Raw genomic sequence first — 23,073 nt, forward strand, 5'->3', positions numbered from 1 at the left:
ACACTTTTTCTACTGAAGCAAAAAGAATATACAGCATATAAGGCATGTAAAGACCTGCCTTCCAGCCATAAGGCATATTGAGAGTAAATCATTGAGCTGGAACAGATTGTTTGTGCCAGAGCTGGATGCCACAGTAAAATAAATGAGGCCTCTGTGAAGACCTTTCCATGATTTGTTCCAAACAGCAGTATTAAAAATGCCCATCACTCAGTTGGGTTGAGGAGAGCAAGGGCGTAGGTTGACTTTGACATTGGTAGGGACACAAATGGGGGAGGTTCAGAGGGGATGTAACCCCCACTGGAAGCTGAGGCATTTGTCATTTCTGACCACCATTTCATGTCATCTAGAGCCTTAATTTATAGATAGTTATGGTGGCCAACATACTCATTAACAGACACAGCGACACAGGGGTGTAGCACATTAATAAATCTGTAAACATGGATTTAGATAAAAAAAAATTAAAAAAAAAATTTTCAGATACCATTTCTTCAAGCCGACTGCAAGCCTTAATATTATGCTGTTGAACTCCTCATTTGGGCGTCCAGTGACCAAGTGCTGTCCACAATATTGGTGACACACAGTACCTAGTTAGGTAGAAAAAAATGGCCTTGTTATCCTCCAGAGGTTATTTTTTTCATTAACCTACTTTTGTACATTTTTTGGTTGGATGTGAAATAGGTCAGATGTTGCCCTGCTAGCGCCAGCACATGGGACATGAATTGACCACCAGTCGCGGTCTTTCTAAAAGTGGAGCCACTCTAAGCCATAAAAGCATGAAATTAATTTATTTTTGGGGGGGTTAGGGAGTAAAGAACAAGATCTGTTAACATTGACTAGACACTGGCGGACAAAACATTGTTTATTGTCAATCAAAATAATTGCTAGGGACATTTCAGGGACATGTCCCTACCCAATTCTACGCCCTTGAAGGAGAGGTCTTTGAAAAGCATGTGCCAAAACTTCAGATTGAAAAGAAACAACATAAATGAATTTTCCCAACTCTGTGAAAAAGTGCCGAAATAAAGAAACACAGGGTGGGAAACGGCACTGCTTCGGTTTGACGTTTGCTCAATAGTCATCATGTTCTCTGCCAAGCACCTCGTAAAATGTGCTACATTTGAGCTCATCTGGTGGAGCCTGAACAATTTAAAGGGAAAATGAGAATGGGGCATACTTTGGAGTGCCCAGTATCCCTATGTATATTTCTGTCTTTCACATGTTAAATAGAAGTTAAAATGTTTTAAATTGGAATGTATAATGTGTGGTTCCCCTGCTACCCTCAATCATTTCCTGCACATGTTGCTATGATAGCATTTTGTGCCCTTGGCTCAGAATGAATTCCCCTTGTACTGTGTGTCCAGTCCCGATTTGAATTGTCAGACAAAAGCTTGCGAGTGCCTCAGAGGGGTTCACCTGCTTCAGCTGCAAGCTCTCAGTATGTGGGTGTGGGTGAAGGTGGAATGGTCCTGCCAAATTTGGGAGAAGGTATTTGCCCTTCACCTGGAGGGGGGATAAACTGTCCGTTATGTCTTTGCCATGGCATACACAGCAGTAGAGTGTTTGAGCAGATGTGCCTTGGTCACTGTTAAAGTTTATTTGGAGTAAAGATGAAGTTGAATTTTGGATAAAGCAGCATAAATTCATGTTCATCTCAGGCACTGGTGTAGGCTATAATCTGTTCCTGAATGAATTTTAAACTGCATGTGTTGTTGTGGAGGACAACTGGCAGTAAACATAAACTGCATGTGTTGTTGTAGAGGACTACAGGCAGTAAACATAAACTGCATGTTTTGCTCTAGAGGACTACTGGCAGTAAACGGTAGCTTTACTTTGAGCCAGGAAAATTAAGTTCAGCACAAACCCAGGATGACCCAGCGTTTCTGCATTATCATTCTGACACAAGAACTCTGACATCACACTAGATCACATGATTATCGCCCTAGAATAATTGCTACTCTATGTTTTGTAGCATTTGTGATTATGAAGACAGTAGAAAAGAATACAAGCCTAAGGGCTAGTGACTACTTGCAAATTTAATAATTTGCAAACACATTTTTCTATGGTGCAAGAACAGGGAGTATAAGTGCAATGATGGTATCTGTGAAATTGTTTTCTCAACACGAAGTGTAACTGGTCTCTGTGTAAAGAAAGCATTCTGTTCTACTGTAGTACGAGTTCCTTCTGTGACCTCAGGCGTTTGAGGAGCAAACAGCCCTCATCGCAGACCAGCCTGTATGTGAGTAATGGTATCACTAATAGGCTTGTCTGGTCCCTACAGGTGTTCCTGAAGAGCGACCGTGTGTCCCGGATGGTCCAGAGCGGGGGCTGTTCGGCCAACGACTCGCGAGAGGTCTTCAAGAAGCACATCGAGAAGCGTGTCCGCAGCCTGCCGGAGATCGACGGCCTGAGCAAGGAGACGGTCCTCAGCTCCTGGATGGCCAAGTTCGACACCATCTACCGGGGCGAGGAGGACCCGCGCAAGCACCAGCAGCGTCTGACCGCCAGTGCGGCCTCCGAGCTCATCCTCAGCAAGGACCAGCTGTACGAGATGTTCCAGCAGATCCTGGGCATCAAGAAGTTTGAGCACCAGCTTCTCTACAACGCCTGTCAGGTGAGTGTACCTGGGGTGGTTACCACTACTGCATCTAACGCTTCTCCGAGTCTGCCAAGGAGAAAACTGTCTGTGGTCGAGGCATTGATTGCGTATTATCTAATATTGATTGCATATTGTGCATCGATAGCAATTTGTGGATAGTTAATAGCGAATCTAAATAGATTTGCATGTGTGAATAGATTTGTCTATTCTTGGCAAAGAGTTTCTTCCCATGATAGAATGCCTGATCACACTCATGCAGTAATGAATGATCATAACCACCGTGGCTGACATAGACAAGCTTGTGCCCTCCTCCTAAACATGTGATCAGCTGCTATTTGTTATGACATCGTAGTCCGGTTTGCACAGAAATGAATCAGAGGAAGACTCAAAAGATCAAAAAGGCAGACAAGCAGATGCCGATCATAGAGCAGGGGGTCTCTAATGAGTCTTTCCAACTCTCTCGTACTGGTCGACTGAGACCGTTGCCTTTGAACAGTGCCGTAATGGGATGAGCCATCCAGCAGCCTCAACTTTTAACTTTTAGACAACACAAATATTGGTTCTGTTTCTTCACAAAATAGTCCATTGATGATAGCAGGAAGTGTGATGATCATAAAAAAAGGGAGCGTATTTCTTAGCAATGGGGTGAGGCGAACAGACATGGTAGGATGGCCCGGCCGTTTTTGAAGCATTGCCTCATTTTAGGTTATGGAAAATGGTATAAGCAGACTGTGACACTGTAGGATAGTCTGTGGTAATTACCGAGAACGTTGCCTATGTTTAACAGATGAGAGGACAGACTTCACTTTATGCTGCTCATACAAAGAGCTGTCGGAATGTATTCCTCCAGGACCTTTGTGCAGTATTAAAATTCTGGGCACAGCTCAGGCTAGTAAATGCATGAACACGCCGGGTTCCTACTATCATGTAAATTCATTGTCCATTTGGTAACCGGAATGAATTGCAGAAATGATTTGATGATGAACAAGAACAGGTGTAGCCCTAAGTATACAGTGTGGTGTAATGTAGTTGTTCAGAACCTGAGCCCAAAGGTCACAGAACTGCTAGCCGCTGTGGTACCACTGTTGCACCCTGGACCATGATGCGCCCAGCCTGAAGCCCTGCAGTAGAAATCTGTCTTTGTAAATTAATATTTGGAATATAAAAAGTCAGCTGGTGAGGTCACTCAGGACAAGAGCTGCTTAACATAAAAATAATGTAATGCAAAATGCACTGTCAAAACATATTTGCTAATTCCATAAAATCCCCGGCGCTATTAATGGATAAAACAAATCTCCACAGGGCAAAAGGAAGAACAGCAGATTCTGGATGTGATCCTAGCCCTGCCTTTCATAGCTTTATCTGGGAGGTCTCTAGTGCTGAGAAGAATCAGTGTGAACGCAGCTCCTGCAGCTCCTGACTTTGAGGCAGCACGCCCCCTGACCTCAATCGCCCGCATGGCAAAATTCTCAGTGTTTAGGTCGGCATTACACAAATACCTTGTACAGTGTCATATACCCAGAGCTAATGACACATCAGTATATTTCAAATGGACAATATTTGACCTTGATCACTCCCTCAATGTTTAGAAATGAGTCAGTATTGTCATATTGGTGTGATTAGCAGAATATTGTACATGATTCTGGCTGTGTGAACTGTGGTTTGTTGTGTCTTGTTATTGGTACAATGGAGAGGCTTGGGGGATACTGTATAGCCATGCTGTGTATGGCTGTTATTCAGATGTTTCTGAACAAACACACACATGCATACATAAATGCACATACATACACACACAGCAATTTAACAAACCTGTAGCTGATGATAATTGTTTTAGTTACACTCACATTCAAAAACACACCAGATTAAAACCACATATATTCCCTGGCTAAAATGTTTGGTGTACTTACAAATTTGGTACTGTTTGTAAACATAAGGAAATAGTTTCTTTCACTATTCCACTGTTGTGTATTCAGACATTCTTTAATCTAAATTGATGTGTTTTTCGTTGCATTGTGGGAATTTGTGTACAGACAGCAGTGCTGTGTGCTCTGGCATGCTGTCAAGGCTTTCCCTAGTGTCCCAATCATTTCTCTCCCTGAGCTGTTTGCCATTTCAATGGCTGCTCATTGCACTTGTCGTCTACTCCCTTGGCCCTGACAAACTGGCAACAAGCACAACATGGCTGAATATGCACCTGCCTGTTGTGAACGGTATTTTTCTGTTAATAAATAACTCCTGTGAACGACAATTTAACAATTTTTTACTGGTCACAGTTTATTTTTTGGCTTAAAGTTTTAAGAGTTCTTGCCCATGACATAATTAAAGTTATGGTTACAGTGTTAGCATAAATGAAAAATGTATGCGAACACTGTAATCACAAATTTTTGGAAAAATAATTGGGGACCTTTCAGTTTGCCCTTCATATGATTTTGTTTTTGCGTTGTTTAGACAGGGGGCTGAGGGTTACAGAAAGATATGGGATCACAGTACAGAAAGTGCCATGATAGAGAACCATGCCCCAGGCTGCACAGCAGTATTTTTAGATGGGTTTAGAGTCAGCCACCCTACGAACTGTACCATACTCTCTCACCACCATGAATTATTCTATCTGAATGAACATTTTTACTGTGTGTATATATACACTCAGTGAGTACTTTATTAGAGGAAGGTCAGGTATTTATTAGACTTATTTTTTAGACTTATTAGGTCTTCTGCTGCTGTAGCCTATGCACTTAGAGGTTTGACGCGTTGTGTGTTCAGAGATGGTCTTCTGCATACCACTGTTGTAATGCATGGTTATTTGTGTTATTGACCCTTCCTGTCAGCTTCGACCAGTCTGGCCCTTCTCCTCTGACCTCTCTCATTAACAACACATTTCCGCCTGCAGAACTTCAGTCTAATAAATATTTAGTCTAATGGCTTGGTGCTTGGTGAGTAAATATATTTTAAAATTGTATTCCAAGAGAAAAGGGAAACCTATGTATGCTCCATGTTTCAAGGTTTCAAACACAAGAGACAATATTTAGCATCTGATGCAACTTTGTTTAATACAAGAGTGCCTTATTGTCATACAAAACCTCTAGGCACTGTTAAACACTGGATTTCAACATGTAGGCAGCTGCCACCTTGCTGATAGCACTACATGCTTTCTGCTCTCACTGTAATATGAGTAGGATGTGTAGTGAACATGGAGAAAATCTGATGCTTCTTGATGCTTTCCCCCACCCATTGATTGTATCAGTTCTGTGCTGCCATGGCAACTGTAAACAGTTTGCAGAAACCCCGCTTGCTTCTGCATCAGCTATTTCACTACGGATACATTATGGACAGACACTCTAATTGGTATTCACATAATTAAATCAGTTTGTCTCCTAATCAATCGCGGGAAGTAAATTCAATTTAGATACACAAGATATGCTGTTGCTGGGTTTTTTTTCTGAAAGAAAAACATGGTGTTGCTGGAGCTGTTTTTGTGAAATGCCTACATTATGCACTGTCATAGGCTGAAGCATTGTCAAACCCTATCCAGAGGTGCATAAAGTATGTATCATATCCAATAAACGTATACTCAAAGAGCACTTTATTAGGAACATTTTTATTTTGTTTGAGTATCTCCTGGGATCTTCACACTCACACTAGTCTCTAAAGTTTGCAAAGAATGGTGCCTAAAAAAATCCAGTGAGCAGCAGTTCTGCAGACAGAAACACCTTGTTAATGAGAGACGTCAGAGGAGAATGCTGGTCAAAGCTGACAGGAAGGTGATAGTAACGCAAATAACCACACATTACAACAGTGGTATGCAGAAGAGCATCTCTGAACACACAATGCATCTTAACTAGATAGGCTACAGCAGAAGAAGTCTAAAAAATAAGTCTAATAAATACCTAATAAAGTGCTCACTGAGAAAATATTTAGCTTTTTATTATAACACCCTGTTCTTGGTTTCTCTCTGTTGTCATAATAAGGCTGGAGCTGTCATATGCTATCAGTGACTCACTGAAAACAAATGATAGTGTTTTGTTATGAACGGCAAGGGGGCTCATAGGGCCTTACTGTCCCATCCCTAGCGAGTGCACAGATAGAGCCCCTTTTCCACTTTAAGCTGTGCTGACAGGAACACTCCTGACAGTGATTGCTGGGGACGTTTCTGCAGGTCCCTGCAATCAGCAGCTTATGTCCCTGCATCCCCCCCCCCCCCCCCCAAAAAGTACATGAGGTCAGCACATGGCCATTTCCCCAGCGCATCCCGGCTCCATTTTAAGTAGGCATGACCAACGCGGAGATTGAACCAGCAAAGCTACTAAAGCAAAGCTCCTGTACTGCAGAAGCGCATAGCCATTGGATAAACGGATAAATACCGGGCATGGATAAATCAACAATTTATACTTCTGCACATGTGGAGTTTAAATTTTGAATTCAAATTCCTGTCCCCATTGTAAGCAGAATTATTTTCATGGAAGCCAACTGGAGCACCACAGTTGATGTGAATGTTTAAATATAGCTATTCAATGTACTGTGCTTGTAGTCGACTTGCTTTTAGACATGTATACTCACATGGCCTGGATTCTGAAAGGCGTAATGGACGGGCAAAAGCTTCCAGAGGGTCTTTGCTTTATCAGTCACAGCTTCTTGCGTGATAACTCAGAAAAGCACTCAAGGATGTGGCATTAGCGTCTCTTCGTTCGGGAAGACGGGATTAAAAATTCAGTGGGAGCCAGATTGGGCTCTGAAATATTTACATTCTGAGCAGAATGTCGCTGTGTGAGACAGAGTTCAGAAGGCAGAACCGTTCAGGCTCTGTGAAGGACCCAGCAGAACTGGGTGGTACCGTGGTCCTGGCCAGCCATGGCAGAATACTCCCAGAACTCTGGGCCCACGTGTACTTACAGTAGCACAGTAGTACACACTGCCAAACCTGGTGAGTGCTGTGAACAGAATTAGATTTGGAATAGACTTGCATGTCATCACCCTGCCATGAGCTTTATCATGTATATGTGCACTATATTTCTCACACTTCTTGACAAATTTTATAGGAGCTAATCAATATAAGGCGGCACGGATGGTGCAGTGGGTAGCACTGCCGCCTCACAGCAAGGAGGTCCTGGGTTCAAATCCCCGTCGGCCGGGGTCTGTGCGGAGTTTGCATGTTCTCCCCGTGTTTGCGTGGGTTTCCTCTGGGTACTCCGGTTTCCTCCCACAGTCCAAAGACATGCAGATTAGGCAGATTAGGCTGATTGGAGAGTCTAAATTGCCCATAGGTATGAGTGTATGAGTGTATGAGTGTATGAGTGTGTGAGTGTGTGACTGTGTGAGTGAATGGTGTGTGTGCCCTGCGATGGACTGGCGACCTGTCCAGGGTGTATTCCTGCCTTTCGCCCAATGTATGCTGGGATAGGCTCCAGCCCCCCTGCGACCCTGTTCAGGATAAGCGGGTTAAGATAATGGATGGATGGATGGATAATCAATATAAACAAGAATATTGCTGAGAATGCAAATAGCAGTTGAATAATGATGCTTACAATCTCTCATTTGCCACTTTCATATTTATTGGAATTTGAGCAAAGAAAGTCACATATTTCTTATTTACTGTATATGCACATTTTTGTGATGCACTTGCGTTTGGGAAGAGTAGTTCACACGGTTTTATGCTTTCAAGGTAGAATCTGTGTGCGGTCTCTGGATCACAGTCTGGAAATAAAGAGGCAACAATCAGCCCTGTCAAACCTAAGCAAAACTTTGGCTCTATGCTGTAGAGTGAAACTGTTACCCATGCCCCCCCCTCCCCCGGCGTGGTGTTGTGTCGAAGTTTCAAACACGGGCTCTTCGCGCTTTACTGCCCTCGGTCATGAATATTTACCCCCTCAGAAGCATTTCCTTTGAGATGAGTTATCTGCCATCCGGCACTTTCAAGTGCTTCCTAATTAAATTACCTGTAACATAGGCAGATGTGTCCCAAGAGCCCACAGAAATGGAAGTGTCGCAGTACCGGTTTTAAAATCACACCAAATTGCTTGGCGGACTATAATTTGCACTGCACTATGCTAGTGTTGACGCATGGGGCTTCCTTGGCTTATCCTTAAAGTACCGCATTAGTAACTATCAGCCCGCAATTTAGGATGAAAAAAGCAAGATTGGTTTCTCTTACCAGGGGCCAAGGCTTTGCAGATGATACGAAACATGGGTATCACTTGAGATATGCAAAAACAGTCTACCCCGGGGAGGACTGTCATTTAGTTTGCTCTACTGCCACACTTTTTTCAGTGACTACATCAAGCACTCATCTTTAGCAGGAATTGCAAAACAAAAGGGTATCTCCTCTGAAAGGGTATCCACTTGTGTATCTCCCTTTATATATGAAACCTTATATGAGGCATTTCATAGACACACATACCCAGATTAGCGAGTACACAGTTTACGTTCTTTTACATACAGTACAATCCATTTATATAGTTTGAAGCAATTCTGGTTAAACAAGCTCATGTGTAGCACGGCAGGTCCTCATTCGAGATGAACCTGCAACCTCACCATGCCCATTTCCAAACCATTATTGTACACTGCCGTAGCCCACCTCCCCATTCTTCTCTATGCTCGATAAAGACCAGCGGGAGAGTTCGATGCCCGACTATCTGACTGACAGGCTGAGCAGAGGTGTGAAATGTGCCATGACATCATGTGACTCCGCCCTCCTGGCATGCGCAGGGGCAGTTGCAGGAAGGGCTGATGAGACTTCAGCGGCAGCTCCAGGCAGTGGGGGGGTGGGTAGGTCTTGTGTGTGTGTAGGGGGGGGGGGGGGGGGGGGGGGTGACCTGCCAGGGTGTAGTCTACGCCGCGGGCGAAGCCTGCCAGGTTACGGGAGACAGCTGTGAGCCCTGGTGCACTCATCACATGGCCGCACTATTAATAGGCCGACACCAGATTGCTGCTTGGCTCCGAGCTCTTCAGTTCAGGTGGCTCTCTGTCTTTGGCCTGCTCACAAGGCCAGCGGCCAGATTCATTTATGACCATCACTATTGCTGCTGTTCTTACCCCTGGTGCGGTTTCCATTCTGTTTCTTTCACAGAGTACAATCAAGTAAAAGAGCATTTTATTAATATTTTGAGAGTACAAATACATTAGAAATGTTTATGTAAAACTCAAACAAGTACAAAAGGGTTCATGCAACTAGCGTTAAATCTGATTAGTGTAATTAATTAAAAGTGTAACTTGATATACACTTGTATTATGTACAGTGAGCACTTTATTAGGTAGACATGTACACTAGCTTGTTAATGCAAATATTTAATCAGCCAAGCAGCCAATCATGTGGCACCAACTAAATGCATAAAAGTATGCAGATGTGTTTCAGCTGTTTTTCAGACCAAATGTAGAACAGGGAAGAAATGTTATCTAAGTGACTTTGACTGTGGTATGATTGTTGGTGCCAAACAGGGTGCTTTGAGTACCTCAGGAATTATCTCAGGGGATTTCCATGCACAACAGTCTCTCGAGTTTGCAGAGAATGGTGCAAAGAACAAAAAACATCCAGTGAGCAGCACTTTTTTCCAGGCAAAAACGTATTGTTAATGAGAGACGTAGTACCATTGCGATAGTCAAGCTCATTGCAAACATCTCACATTTAATTCAAATGACAATAGCCGCCACAGCTGGAATATGTATTCATTTTGTCCTGCACTGGATACGCTTTTACGTGGCAACCGGTTTATAGGCAGTCCCATTCGCTGATTGCATAATGAGCTGTAGCCTTCGTAAATAAGTTGTTAATTTCAGGCAGACTACGACCCCAACACATCTTTGTCAAGCTACATTTTGCGCTGTGAGCTTCATGTACGTAAATCTGCCCCAATGTGCCAAACCTCCAAGTGGATAGGCTACAGCAGCAGAAGACCAATAAGTCTAATAAATACCTAATAAAGTGCTCACTGAGTGTATATACAGTGCAGCCCATAAGTATTTGGACAGTGGTACAATTTGTTGCTTTGGCTCGGTACGACATTGGATTGGAAATTAATCAATGTATATGAGATTGAAGTGCAGACTGTCACCTTTAATTTGAGGGTTATGGTGCATTTATGAAATCTCGGAGGTCTGAAGTTTCTGGAAAAGTCCTTTTGAATGAAGTCCTCTGGCTCAAAATGTTTTAGACATTGTTTTAGAAATGAGTTAGCAAGATGACGACAAACGCATGCATCCAAGCTGAACATACAGAAGCTGACATTATCCATTATTCCAAGCATGCATGAATGTGGTTCAACGTTAATTAAGTCACCCTTTTATCCGAGTTCCAACCTTCCGACACGAACAGTGAACACACCATAGAACTTGAGTGATCTGTGTAGGAATTACAACAAAATGATTTCAGTGCGCCATAACATTTGGGACAAATGGCTTCCCTCAGATTAGACAGGTGTGTTCAATCCCTTCCTTGGTTCAAGGATCTAGTATCTAGTTTAGATTTTAGGCTTGCCTTTGATTGCCTTTTTTATTGTCTGTTTTTGGTGTTTGTCAACATGAGGGCCAGGTTTGTGCCAGGGAAGTCAGGGAAACCTTTACGAGGCTGAGCAGGCTAGCAGTCATTTACTCTGTTTAAGAATAAAGTTCCACACAGTCTGTTTGGGGTTAATACAGGTCCTTCTGCTGTGGGTGTAAATAACAGCCTATGAATATCTGCATGGCTATGAGTGTCCTCTGAAAATGTCAAGGTTTTTCATTAGGAATAATGTGAAAAGCAACATTTTATGTTATGTTTACTCAACATAAAACAGGCTGCAGAGTCCTGCAGCAATGAAGCACCAGACACAGAGAGATGGATCATTTCCTGTCTCCAGTAGCATTCAATTTGATCTTTGATTGCAAATTTGGCCAGCAGGGTTACATTACATTTTTGGCATTTGGCAGACGCTCTTATCCAGAGCAACGTACAGTTGATTAGACTAAGCAGGAGACAATCCTCCCCTGGAGCAATGCGGGGTTAAGGGCCTTGAGTGTGCAGATCTTATTGTGGCTACACCGGGATTAGAACCGACCTTGCGTGTCCCAGTCATTTACCTTAACCACTACACTACAGGTTAAAACAAAATGCTCAGACACATATTTGAGGCTGCATTAGCATTTAATCTGACATGCTGGGCACAATCATGAGCCATGTCATTGGTTAAAATCTATTCACTTTCTGCTTTCCTTTTTTCATTTATATATACTAATAGTGCCGATTCCTGAAATGTATGAACGTTGTGAGAATGTAATGGCTATACCATTCCTGTGTTCTGCTATAACACTATATATGGGATTGATGGGAAGTCATAATTCCAGTGCTAGTCTCCTAATAGTACTACTTGGTGTATTACTACTATGTAAATAGTACATCCTAGCTACTTAGTAGACTTACCATCCTGCGATCCTCTCTCACTTTGCATGTGAAACAAAACTGAAGCGCTGAATATTTCTATGAAAGAGCAGAAGCCAGCTACCTTCCTGTCCCCATGTTTCTATGGCATCTGTACGTTGAGCAGCTGTGTAATACGGAAATAGGAGAAGGGAGTTATGGGATGAATGTTAAACGCTATCAGACAGGCTGCTGCAGCTGGTGGTGAGGGTGGAGGATGAGCAGGGCGAGCCCAGGAGGGTGGTCACGTGGCGCGCGGGACACTGTGCGTGTTATCGTCCCTGTAAAACAGCTCCAGCCGCTAGGCCTGTCCTCGCTGGGGGGCGCTCTGTCCCTGGCTCACACGGAGCCCTGCCGCAGTGACGCCGTTGTGATGCCTCTCTCAGGCTCCAGGCCCCGACGATGGAAGTGTAAATGTTCTGAGCTTGATGCCTCCTGCTTCTGCGACGTTGGGGGACCAGATGGCAGCTCTCTGTTTATTAAAACCGCCGTCATGAAACCAAAACCGCAGGGATTACAAACTATCTGATTATACTTTTATAAAAGTTTTACGGTGCATTTAAAATAAAATTGGTCACAGTATCCTTTAGAGGAACCAGACTTAATGGAGGGATATTTAGGAATATAATACTTATTAGAAATTTCGAAATACATACATATACAGTGAGCACTTTATTAGGTATTTATTAGACTTATTTTTAGACGTATTGGTCTTCTGCTGCTATAGCCTATCCACTTAGAGGTTTGACGAGTTGTGTGTTCAGAGATGCATACCACTGTTGTAATTCATGGTTATTTGCGTTACTGTCACCTTCCTGTCAGCTTTGACCAGTCTGGCCCCTCTCCTCTGACCTTAACAATGTTTTTCCCTGCAGTAATGCTGCTTGCTGGATGTTTTTTTGTTTTTTTTGCACCATTCTCTGCAAACTCTAGAGACTGTTGTTTGTGAAAATCACAGGAAACCAGCAGTTTCTGAGATACTCAAACCACCCTGTCTACCACAAACATTGGCTGATTAAATATTTGCATTAACAAGCTAGTGTACATGTTTGCCTAATAAATTGCTTACTGATTGTACATAGAAACACACATACTACCACAGACAGACGTATACAGTATGAGCAATATGCAATTTATTACTGCCATTTACCAGGCCATTTGCATCAAGATTGTCCGGCTATTTTCATCAAATGCAGGCAAAAACTTTGCTACCATACTGCACAATCCTGGCTCTAAGATCATGATTCCATGATTGGTGCACAATTGCCCAATTTTAAGCTGCTATTGGCCAACTGTGGGTGCTAATTATCTTCTAGTATGAAAGGGTTCAAGACTTCTGATTTTGCCAGCCCCCACCCTATCAACCCCAGACCAATCTGGACAGGCAAAAGACTGACTGTGTGTAGTGTGAATTGGTCAAAGAAAATCGAGACCAACCGTGGCAACAGCCAATGGGATTTAATCTCACGAGGAAGATGAAGAGACAGGAAATGAACTCACTTTAACAACAAAAAACACAATCCTTTTTGAGCTGTCATGAGCTGTCCACAAGATCTTGCAAAGTTTGAGACAAGATGTTAAGAATCAGGCTAGTGAGTCATCATGTGTGAAACTCTCAATCTGTTTCCAGTTACCTTGTGTGCACACCAGGGCAAGACTGGCCATCAAGACCAGTTGTTCAGTCTGTACCAGCTTTGCCTGCAATGACTGAACCAAGCATTATTCAGCACAGCTGATCTTAAATAGGCCTACAATTAGCCTCACCATTTGAACAATTCAATCAATGGGTTTCCTGTGAAGCACACCATGCACACTGCACACTAATAACATTCGGTTCATGGAAATGGTTAATGAAGCTAATCATGTATGCATTTTATACAGAAATGTATTCAGAAATGAAAACATCCACACATATTTCAACACATGCAAAGTCCTGTTTCCCTCTACAGTGAAAGCTATTCCTTCACTGCCTTCAATTGTTTTTATTACACCACAGTGTCATCGCAACCCGGTAAATTTAGAGAGATGACGGCCCTTTTTCTGGTTCAGCCAATTTCTGAGTTTGCCCTCATTGAATATTGAAATTGAATAATTCAAGGGCTGCTACCCACTAATGATTCTTGCTGATTTGTGGAGAGAGGAGGGATAAAATTAAATTTTGCCTCAAGCGCAAAGGTGGACCATCTTTAATGTAGGCCTAATGATATTTTTAATTTTCCCCCAGATGCCTTCAGAAATCCTTGAAGAGTTTTATGCATGCATAAAATGAGGTTTCAGAATATGTATATAATGTAAAATAAACTGACTACAGTAACTGATTTCTTGAGAGCTTGAAAGTGCTGTACAGCTAATAGGCCCTAAACTGCTTTGAGAGCCAGGGTTTTTCTTGCCCTTTCAGTGAGCTCAATTTTGTCACCAGTTATTCATTCATTTTCCTTTAAATAAATCCAAAAACTGTCCAATCAGCAGCTACAGTGATGCCGTAGTACAGATCCCTATTATTTGGTTCTAGGAAAAATCTATAGTCAGAAATGCAGGATTCTGTGTTCTTGGGTTAATAGGGAACTCTATAGTCAGAAAACATTAGCTAACGTTCGTCAACATATTCAACATTTTTTCTGTTCGGCAGGAAGAACAGTTTGAGAAAGTAGTGTGTGCAAAAACAAAAAAGGCTCCTGATTGTTAAAAACGCAGAGAGAACAAAAGTTGACAATTATTTGCCTGTTATAATACACTTTAATCAATGTAATATTTGCTCTTACCGTAAAAATAAATCACAGGTAAGCAACGAATCAGCTACAGAATCTGGCATCGTTTGACTCAAGTAGCATCTATTTATATTAAAAAGGTGTTGCAGTATGTGGATTTGCAAAATATAGAGAAGGGGATGTCCCCCCACGCTTGTTTTACCACCGACAAAATAAGGAACTGTTGCCGCTAAGGCAAAGGCATCTTAAAATAGGCTATACAGATGGAACCTTGAGTTTTTAATGTTTTAATCTCACGATAATCTCAGTATATACTGTTACCATAGTGATTGAAAATAGCACCCTGAAAAAAGGAATTAATGGAAAAAAAAACTCACTGGCCCAGCCCAACCCTCACTTGGGCCGGTGAGTCATAAGGGGTTCAAACTGTTAAAAAGTCAACTTTTTTTTTACTATTAACAGAAGTTTTTATACAGCCCATAATTTTCATCCTGCCCCCACATTGGGCTTCAAGCCCAGAAGCTCATCCACTGGACCCGGGTTATTTATTCATTCAGCCCCTGCTCCTGATGTTGTTGTGTTTTATGATAATCTCAGGTGGCTGCAGCCTCTCGATATGTGAACTATAAATGGGTTTTAAATGATTTAGGGTACAGCCCTCAGGCTGCCCCTCTTTTAAATAGTGCAGTAAGCTTCTCTTAGACTCTGTGAGAGTCCCATACTGGAGAAGCCTTAAGCTGCAGGAGGAATCAATACAGCAGACCTCTTACACTCACACCCATCAGAACCTGCCCGATGCTTTTCTTTCAGCTGCACCAGGCCTCACAGCTCATATGTACAGCTGATATACTGAGGTACATCATGATGGTTTTTCAGAGGTTGGTATTTGCCAGACATGGTTGTCAGCTTGGCTGTAGCTTTCATGGTCACCATGTTCTAGAATAAGAGGCAGTCTGCTGCAGGCTATGGGCCTGGGGTGTTATGTGGACGCCGGTAAAGGACCCAAGTGCAGACCAGAAATGGAGCGCAAAAACAGGGTTTATTAAGTCCTCAAAAATAGACAAGGCACACAGGTCAACCACCGGAATAAAAAGTAAAACACAAAAATCCAAAGCTCAGAAGTTACAGTGAACGTGGAACAGAAATATTCTCCAAAAATCAGAACTCAAAAAACCAGCAAAAAATACCATTAACGAGGAACAAAAGTTATACAAACAGAACGGCGCAACGGTAAGCAGAGCAAAAAAAAATTAGCCAGCGTTTCTCACCAGCCGTACAAGCAGATACTGGCACAATCTGACAAAGACAACCAAACAAAGGGGAGCTTAAATACCCAGAGGAGGCAACTAAAAGGCAGAAGAAAACAAGGAACAGGGGGAACCAATCAGGACAATGAGTATGTAAATTAACTGAGGGGTGTGGCAGACAGAGGCAGGTGAGGGTGGGGTCAGGACAAGGAAAACAAGAGCACATGGTGAGGCAGACAATCACAGGCAATACTAAGACATACGTTTACCATGAAACATAGATATGAAAAATAATGAAATAAACTCACAAAACAGATCATGACATGGGGAATCTTCCTCTTTCTCTGTTGAGTGAATGCAGGGTGCGGCCTACAACATGACACAACACAACAACGCCTCTCGTGTTTTCTTTCCACGAGGGTCCCACATCCCCCTTGCGGGACCTGCGTTGGCATTGATGCAACACTGTTCAGGGGAGTATTGTCCGGGGGGGGGGGGGGGGGCGGTAATGCCACGGTAAGATAGATGAGTGCAGAGGGATGTTTCTCTCCGTTATCCTCTCTGCAATTTCAGCAGCTGTAAATTACAGACATGCACCGGTCCCGCATGCGTTATTGATGTGAGAAAGCCTGCAGAATTCTGCTTTTTGTTACTCCCAGGCAGAAAGTAGGCTAACGGATGTTGGGAGCCGAGAGCACCTTTTTCCATTTATTTTTTCATTCCAGTGTCGCCAGGCAATGTTTCAGTGCAGATTATGACTAATTTCATCGTACGTATTCTTTAGCTATTGATTTGTTTCTGAGCCAAAAGGCAATTAGATGCACACTGGGAACACGGCTGGACTAATTGCATCTCTCCTAGTCTGTTATTGATTGTCTTCTCTACGGAAGTTCAGTATTGGCTTTGGAAGATTAAGCAAACCATTGGGTTATGTTTCATAGCAGAGATTGTGTGTGCCTGTCAGTTGAGGGTGGGCTTTCAACTATGGGTATTAGTGACGGAGCACCTAGCTGAGTATGACTAATGGGCAGATTTGCTGAAAACATGTCCTTAACTTTGACTTGCAAATAATTCCTACTTTTCTTCTTGAGAAACACGGTGGAAGCGCATTTTAGTGCTGAACGGGGGTGTGGTGTAAAATCCAGCTATGACCTACTTGAAATGTTGAGTCTGGAGTTGGTTTGGACTGGTCAACCAGTTACCAGCTATTTCAAAACCTTGCTTGAGCTGTTTTTTTTAAGCAGGGTTATTTGTTAAATACAGGCCTGAGTCTCATTATCCTGTACTGACCTGGTCAAACCCTACATTGGTCTTAGTAGCCTCCCTGTGAGTGAAAGGCAGCAAAGAGGTTTGTCAGACTACAGACTAGCTTGTGCCAGCCTCAATCATGGCACTGTTTTCAGATCATATCCGACTATGTCAGCCATCCAGGTTCTCCCTCCTGTGGCTCTGCTGTTCATATTCATATTTGTTCGCTGTTCAAGTGTTTGTTAAGAGACATGTACAGTCGGGTGCAAAAATCTTGGAACCCCTGGTCTAAAAATGTCTGTTACAAATTTGTATGTGATTGAATGCAAAATTGAACTCTAAATGGTACAGAGTTAAACATGAGACCTGCAAAAGTTTAGGAACCCTTTTGGATTAGTCTTTGTTACTTTTTAAAAAGATTACTAAGGCCCAGACCCAGTTGATGTACTTGTTAGGGCTTCAGCGAGTCCGGTGAATATAATTCCTGGGCTAAACTTTTTAGAAAACAGAAACAGTATTAGTAAATGTAAGATAAATGGAACAGTTGAAGTCAAGGCAAGGTCTGGAAGACCAAGAAAGATTTCCGATAGAATGCCCCATGACCTGATGAGAAATCCTTCATAATAACTCACTGCAAAATAGCTGCAAAAAGCTAAAAAGAATTCACAGGACAACAATAAAATGTACTTTAAACAACAAAGACCTACATGGCCAGAAATAATGACCTCAACACAAAATGAAGCGTATGCAAAAGAAAACATTGAGAAGCCTGACGCCTTTTGGAACAATGTGCTTTGGACTGACAAAACCAAAATTGAACTTTTCGGCCACCACCAAAGAACTTTTCTCTTTGGAGAAAAAAGGATGAAGCCTTTGTAAAGAAGAACACGTTGCCAACTACCAAGCATAGATGTGGATCCATTTTGCTTTGCCTTTGTATGCCAGCTGGGGGCACAGGAAATATTGTTCGAGTGGAAGGAAGAATGGATACCACCAAATATCAAGAAATTCTAGAGGCTAATGTTCAAAGGTCAGTCCAGACATTGAAGTTGAAGAGAGGTTGGATATTCCAGCAAGACAATGATCTGAAGCATACCTCAAAATAAACCATGAAGTACCTCCAGGAAAGAAGGATGAAGGTTTTTGAATGGCCACTACAGTCTCCAGACTTGAATATTATTACTGTACATCAAGGAGGCAAAATAATATTTATGAATAATATTTTCTATAATAATATTTTCACAAACTTTTTCACAGGGTCTTTTTCCTTATTTAATTATTTTGAAACCATGACATTTTGAAATTAAAATAAAAAGTAATCTTGCTTTAAAATTTTAAGAAATGTGTCATGTTTAATGTTGTACCATTTAAAGGTAAAGTTAGCTTCTGTCCACTTAGATATTCATTGTAAAAGGCTTTTCGACCAGGGGTGCCCACATTTTTGCACACTACTGTATCACTTTACATCACACTAGCATGCACACATTAACACTGATCTGTAATGCTACATAATGAGGTGTTGGATAGGATCTGAGAACCACTATATGGACTGGTGGAATTTGTGTAGGATATTATTGCAACTAGCTTATTCTGCTATTGAGAGAGGCAAGCTGGATGGCAAATGGTAAATGGCAGGCATTTATATAGCGCCAAAGCGCTGTACAATTGATGCTTCTCCATTCACCCATTCATACACACACTCACACACCGACAGCGATTGCCTGACATGCAAGGCCCCGACCAGCTCGTCAGGAGCATTTTGGGGTTAGGTGTCTTGCTCAGGGGCGCTTCGACACAGCCCGGGCGGGGGATCGAACCGGCAACCCTCCGACTGCCAGACAACTGCTCTTACTGCCTGAGCCATGTCGCCCCCATATCATATGGCTTAGGCCTACAGGAATGGCAGGGTGACCAGAAGTTGTCAAATGTGGTTCACTTGCCTGTATCACACTGTTACAGCTCAGCGTTGTTGCTTCCTGAGAAAGAAAAACACATTGTGACAATGATGTACAACACTCAGGAGGAAACATTAGGAACAGGACAGACCAAGCTGTTCTCAAAAAATTGCGTGCAGTTTACGAAACCACTACCACAACTGCATGCTCGGAAATCGGCATGACCCACATCTAGAATATCCCATTTTATTCCAAACGCGTCGGATAGCTTTTGTGAATGGGCAGAATACGCATGACGGTTTGGAACAGGATTTATTCAAATCAGAAATGACTCATTCCCATGAATCTACAGCGAACAATATGGATCTGAGAGAGCAAGAGAAGAGGGAGAAGAGAGAGAGAGATACCTTTATTTAGTTTGACTGCATGGCACTTCCTTTGTCTGTATCAGACAGTACACCCACTCCAATTAGACTCTCAGCGGTGCCTGTGCTCCCTCTGACACCTCACTGAACAAACAGAGTAAATATTGAACAAATAGATTTCTGAATGCCTCCACTTTCTCTGCCTCGTGCGGCACAGTGCAAAGTCCCAATCAACACAGTCAGGCCCAGTTCACCCACATGCAAAAGGTTAGTAAAAATCATATGTTCATTAGCATGTTTTACTAAATGAAACATAGAAAGCATTTATTGTTACATGATTATGGCCCCTTTTATACTATAAAGTTACATGTTAGAATGGAATGTGAATGTCATATTTTATCTGTATAACATATAGCTACAATTCTTATGAACTCAATATAAAAGTAGAGCATTATGTTAAAAAAAAAACAATTCAAACAATTCAACAATGATATATTGCCCAGTTCTAGAACACTTTATATTTGACAAATTTTGCACATGGGTTTGTAAAAAAACAGGCCATAATCATGCAAAAAGAAATACATTTTATTTACATTTCATTTAGTAAAACAATACTCATCAACATACGGTATATGATTTTCATGAACCTTTAGCATATGGGCGGGAAGTAAAGGGTGCTTAGCGCTGGTTCGTGGCCATGTGTGACAGCGATGGCCACCTCATAGGGCACTGGTACAGAGACCTGTTGAAATCGTCACTGTCGCTGGCCAGAGCTGTCTGGCCTGCCGTTAACACAGTGCTCGTGTGACTCTAGGGGAGGGGCTCCCAGACCAACCGACCGGCTTCACAAGTCTGCATCAGTCCGACAGCTTCGCCTTCGCCAAGAGAGATTAGCCAGATTTAATGAATCTAATTAGTTTGAGCCTTGCTTACATGAAATCTGATTACATTGTATCTCTGGCGGTGGCGGTGACATGGTGTTGCCCTCTCATTAAGGTGTTAAATAACAATGAGAAGGGTTCCCCAGTCGCTCAACACCTCACGCCTCTGCGGGCGCTCCGCAGATTAGCCGAGATGAGGACGAGCGTGTCTCGCTTGTTTTATCAATTCCCCTCTTCTGCGCACCCAATCGTAATGGCCGCTCGTGATGTCATTTTGCTCGCTGCTCAGCGAGTGCCGTCATAGGGGGAAACGGTGAAGGGGACGTGAGGCAGCTCAGTGTCTCCTGATGAGGTTCAACGCTAGAGGATCTGCAGTTGTGTTAGCCTGATTTCTGGGAATGTGCGAGGGATTGGATATGATGGGAGTGCATTATTGCTGTAGTGCTGGGGCCGTGTGCGTTTGTGTGTGTGAGAGAGAGAGAGAGAGAGAGAGAGAGAGAGAGAGAGAGAGAGAGAGAGAGAGAGAATGGATTAGTGAGAATGCCTTTTCGTATAATATTCTATTATCCTGTTCATAGACTGTGAAAATGAGGAAATGAGAGCATTCCGTTTTAGATTACAGGATGCATACAAAGTGTAAAAGCCACGGGAAGCTATGCATTTGTACAGAGAGAAAGACAAAGAGAAACTAGTTTTATAACATGGCTCATCCATTCATATCTTCATCCCCTCGTGTGTAATTTGATTCTCTGTGTGCTCATCCCTGCCGCTGAATGAATCCAGTATTAAAACATCAGTCAGAGTGAAAGGCCCAGCTCTGAGTAACCTGGGGGAGGAGAACTAACATGACACTGTCAGACTCATTTGCTCTATGAACTGAAGTTGCTTTTGAGAGTGGAAAAGTGCTTCCGATTGATTTGGTTTTCTGGTTGTGCTTCCAAAGGACAAGTATCCGGTGTATGTGTGTGTGTGTGTGTGTGTTTGTTTAGAAAGTGTTTTTAGTTAGGTCAGATCTAACAGGGACAGCTGGTGTCAGGAAGGGGGACACTACTGCCTTCCATGAGTGCAGATGGTGAGGTAACCAACCATGATGCTGACTGGCGATCAAACAACCCATCGCCTTGCTGTCCTTTAAGTGCCCCCTTTGCAACAGCATACAGTGTGCCACTGTAACAGAATGATTCCACCCATTTACAGGCACAGGGCAGTAGGTGTGGTGCTCGTACCTTATCTGAGCAGTCCATAATATTGCTTTAAAATGATGCGTTTCATCTTGTTTATTGTATTTTCTGTGGCATTCCTTGGTCTCCCAGCGCCTCGCAGCTTTTCAGCTAAGAAAGAAATGAAAGCAGTTTTCTTGTGATTTAGTGAGTGTTTAAGTGCATAGCGCTTGCCAGGCTTCATAGTCCCTTCAGTCTGAATGCCACAAACTGTCATTCTTCAGGTACTGAGGTATATTTCTAATTACTGCCAATAATAAGCTACTTTCCTTGGTGTCTACGGATTCCTGCTCTAAGAGATGTAGTTTACAGGTATTTGTTCCTACAGTGAAGAAGACAATGAACTGAAATGTGAAATCATGTCTGAAATGTCTGATTGTCTTGTAATTAACACTGGTTCAGTGTTCGGCTTTCTAAAATACCAGTGTTGGCTCAACCTGCTTTTAAGTGTTTGCCGTTTAAGAGCTTTACATTTGATTGTATGTCAGTATGATTGTAGCAGGAGCTAGGACAGGTTCAGCCGAAAAACTACAGGAAAATTCCAAGCGGATGGTTATTATCCGCTAAGTTCTGTCAGTGACAGAGGAAGCTCCTCTCTTTCAAACATGAGCTTGTATACGCAGTGCTTCAATAAAGTAAGTTATGATTGAATCCATCCCCGTTGTAATTTGCTTGCCTTGTTCCAATCTTCAGTGCTACCAGAGCCCTGGAGAGACATTTATTTTCCCCATCTGTCTGACTGCGAGCATCTCGACAAATTACGGAATGCCACTCAAATCCCAATTAAAGGTCTTTGTGCTGTGCATCCGATGCCTAATGAGACTATGTTACTATTGCACTGACTATGCAACACATATGAATTTATTCATAATCTATTGTTTTCCGATGTTTTCCAATGTATTGCACAATTCCCTCCACGAGGGCCTTGTATTTTAAAGAAGGAGCTTTGACCAGATGTGGTGTGATACTGTAGGTGAAAATAAACCGAGATCACAAATTTGTGTGCAGCATGCTCTGCTATTGTGTGTGCTGCTGTAGATCTACATGGCTGGATTATTGACATTCACAGATGCTAGGCAAACGCTTCGACAGACTGTTATTGATTGTCATTTAGCCAAAATGATTGACTTCTTATAGAGGAGATGCAACACTCTGGTGACCACTAACACCCCGTAACCACTAATGTTCAGTAACCACTAACGTACAGTAAACACTAACGTACAGTAACCACTCACGTCTCCTGTCCGATTGACTTTCAGCTGGATAACCCAGATGAACAGGCTGCCCAGATCAGAAGAGAGCTGGACGGACGACTTCAGATGGCTGACCAGATTGCTAGAGTAAGTCAGCCCCGCACACTACAAACACACACCCCACCCACCACAAAGAGGGCCATTTATTTATCCATTTTTAAATGGAGGAATTTAGAAAAATAAAGCAGCTACTGCACATTATATAGATAGGTAATGAAAATGTGTGAAAAGGCTTCAGAGACTTTTATTTAAAACCCACATGGATGTTTTTTGCTAAA

At 42.5% G+C, this 23,073-nt stretch overlaps 1 protein-coding gene across 10 annotated transcripts in view; it reads left to right on the forward strand.

The window, feature by feature from the left end:
* Positions 1–23,073, forward strand: part of cadpsa (Ca2+-dependent activator protein for secretion a) — a 110,427-nt gene that overhangs the window by 18,553 nt on the left and 68,801 nt on the right. For all 10 annotated transcript variants that reach the window (XM_061221017.1, XM_061221021.1, XM_061221025.1 and 7 more), the window contains exons 3-4: positions 2,279–2,611; positions 22,802–22,882. In XM_061221017.1, coding sequence (XP_061077001.1) covers positions 2,279–2,611; positions 22,802–22,882 — 414 coding nt within the window. The remainder of the gene's footprint in view (positions 1–2,278; positions 2,612–22,801; positions 22,883–23,073) is intronic.

Source organism: Conger conger, chromosome 14 (genome assembly GCF_963514075.1).
Source record: "Conger conger chromosome 14, fConCon1.1, whole genome shotgun sequence".
Classification (NCBI taxonomy): domain Eukaryota; kingdom Metazoa; phylum Chordata; class Actinopteri; order Anguilliformes; family Congridae; genus Conger; species Conger conger.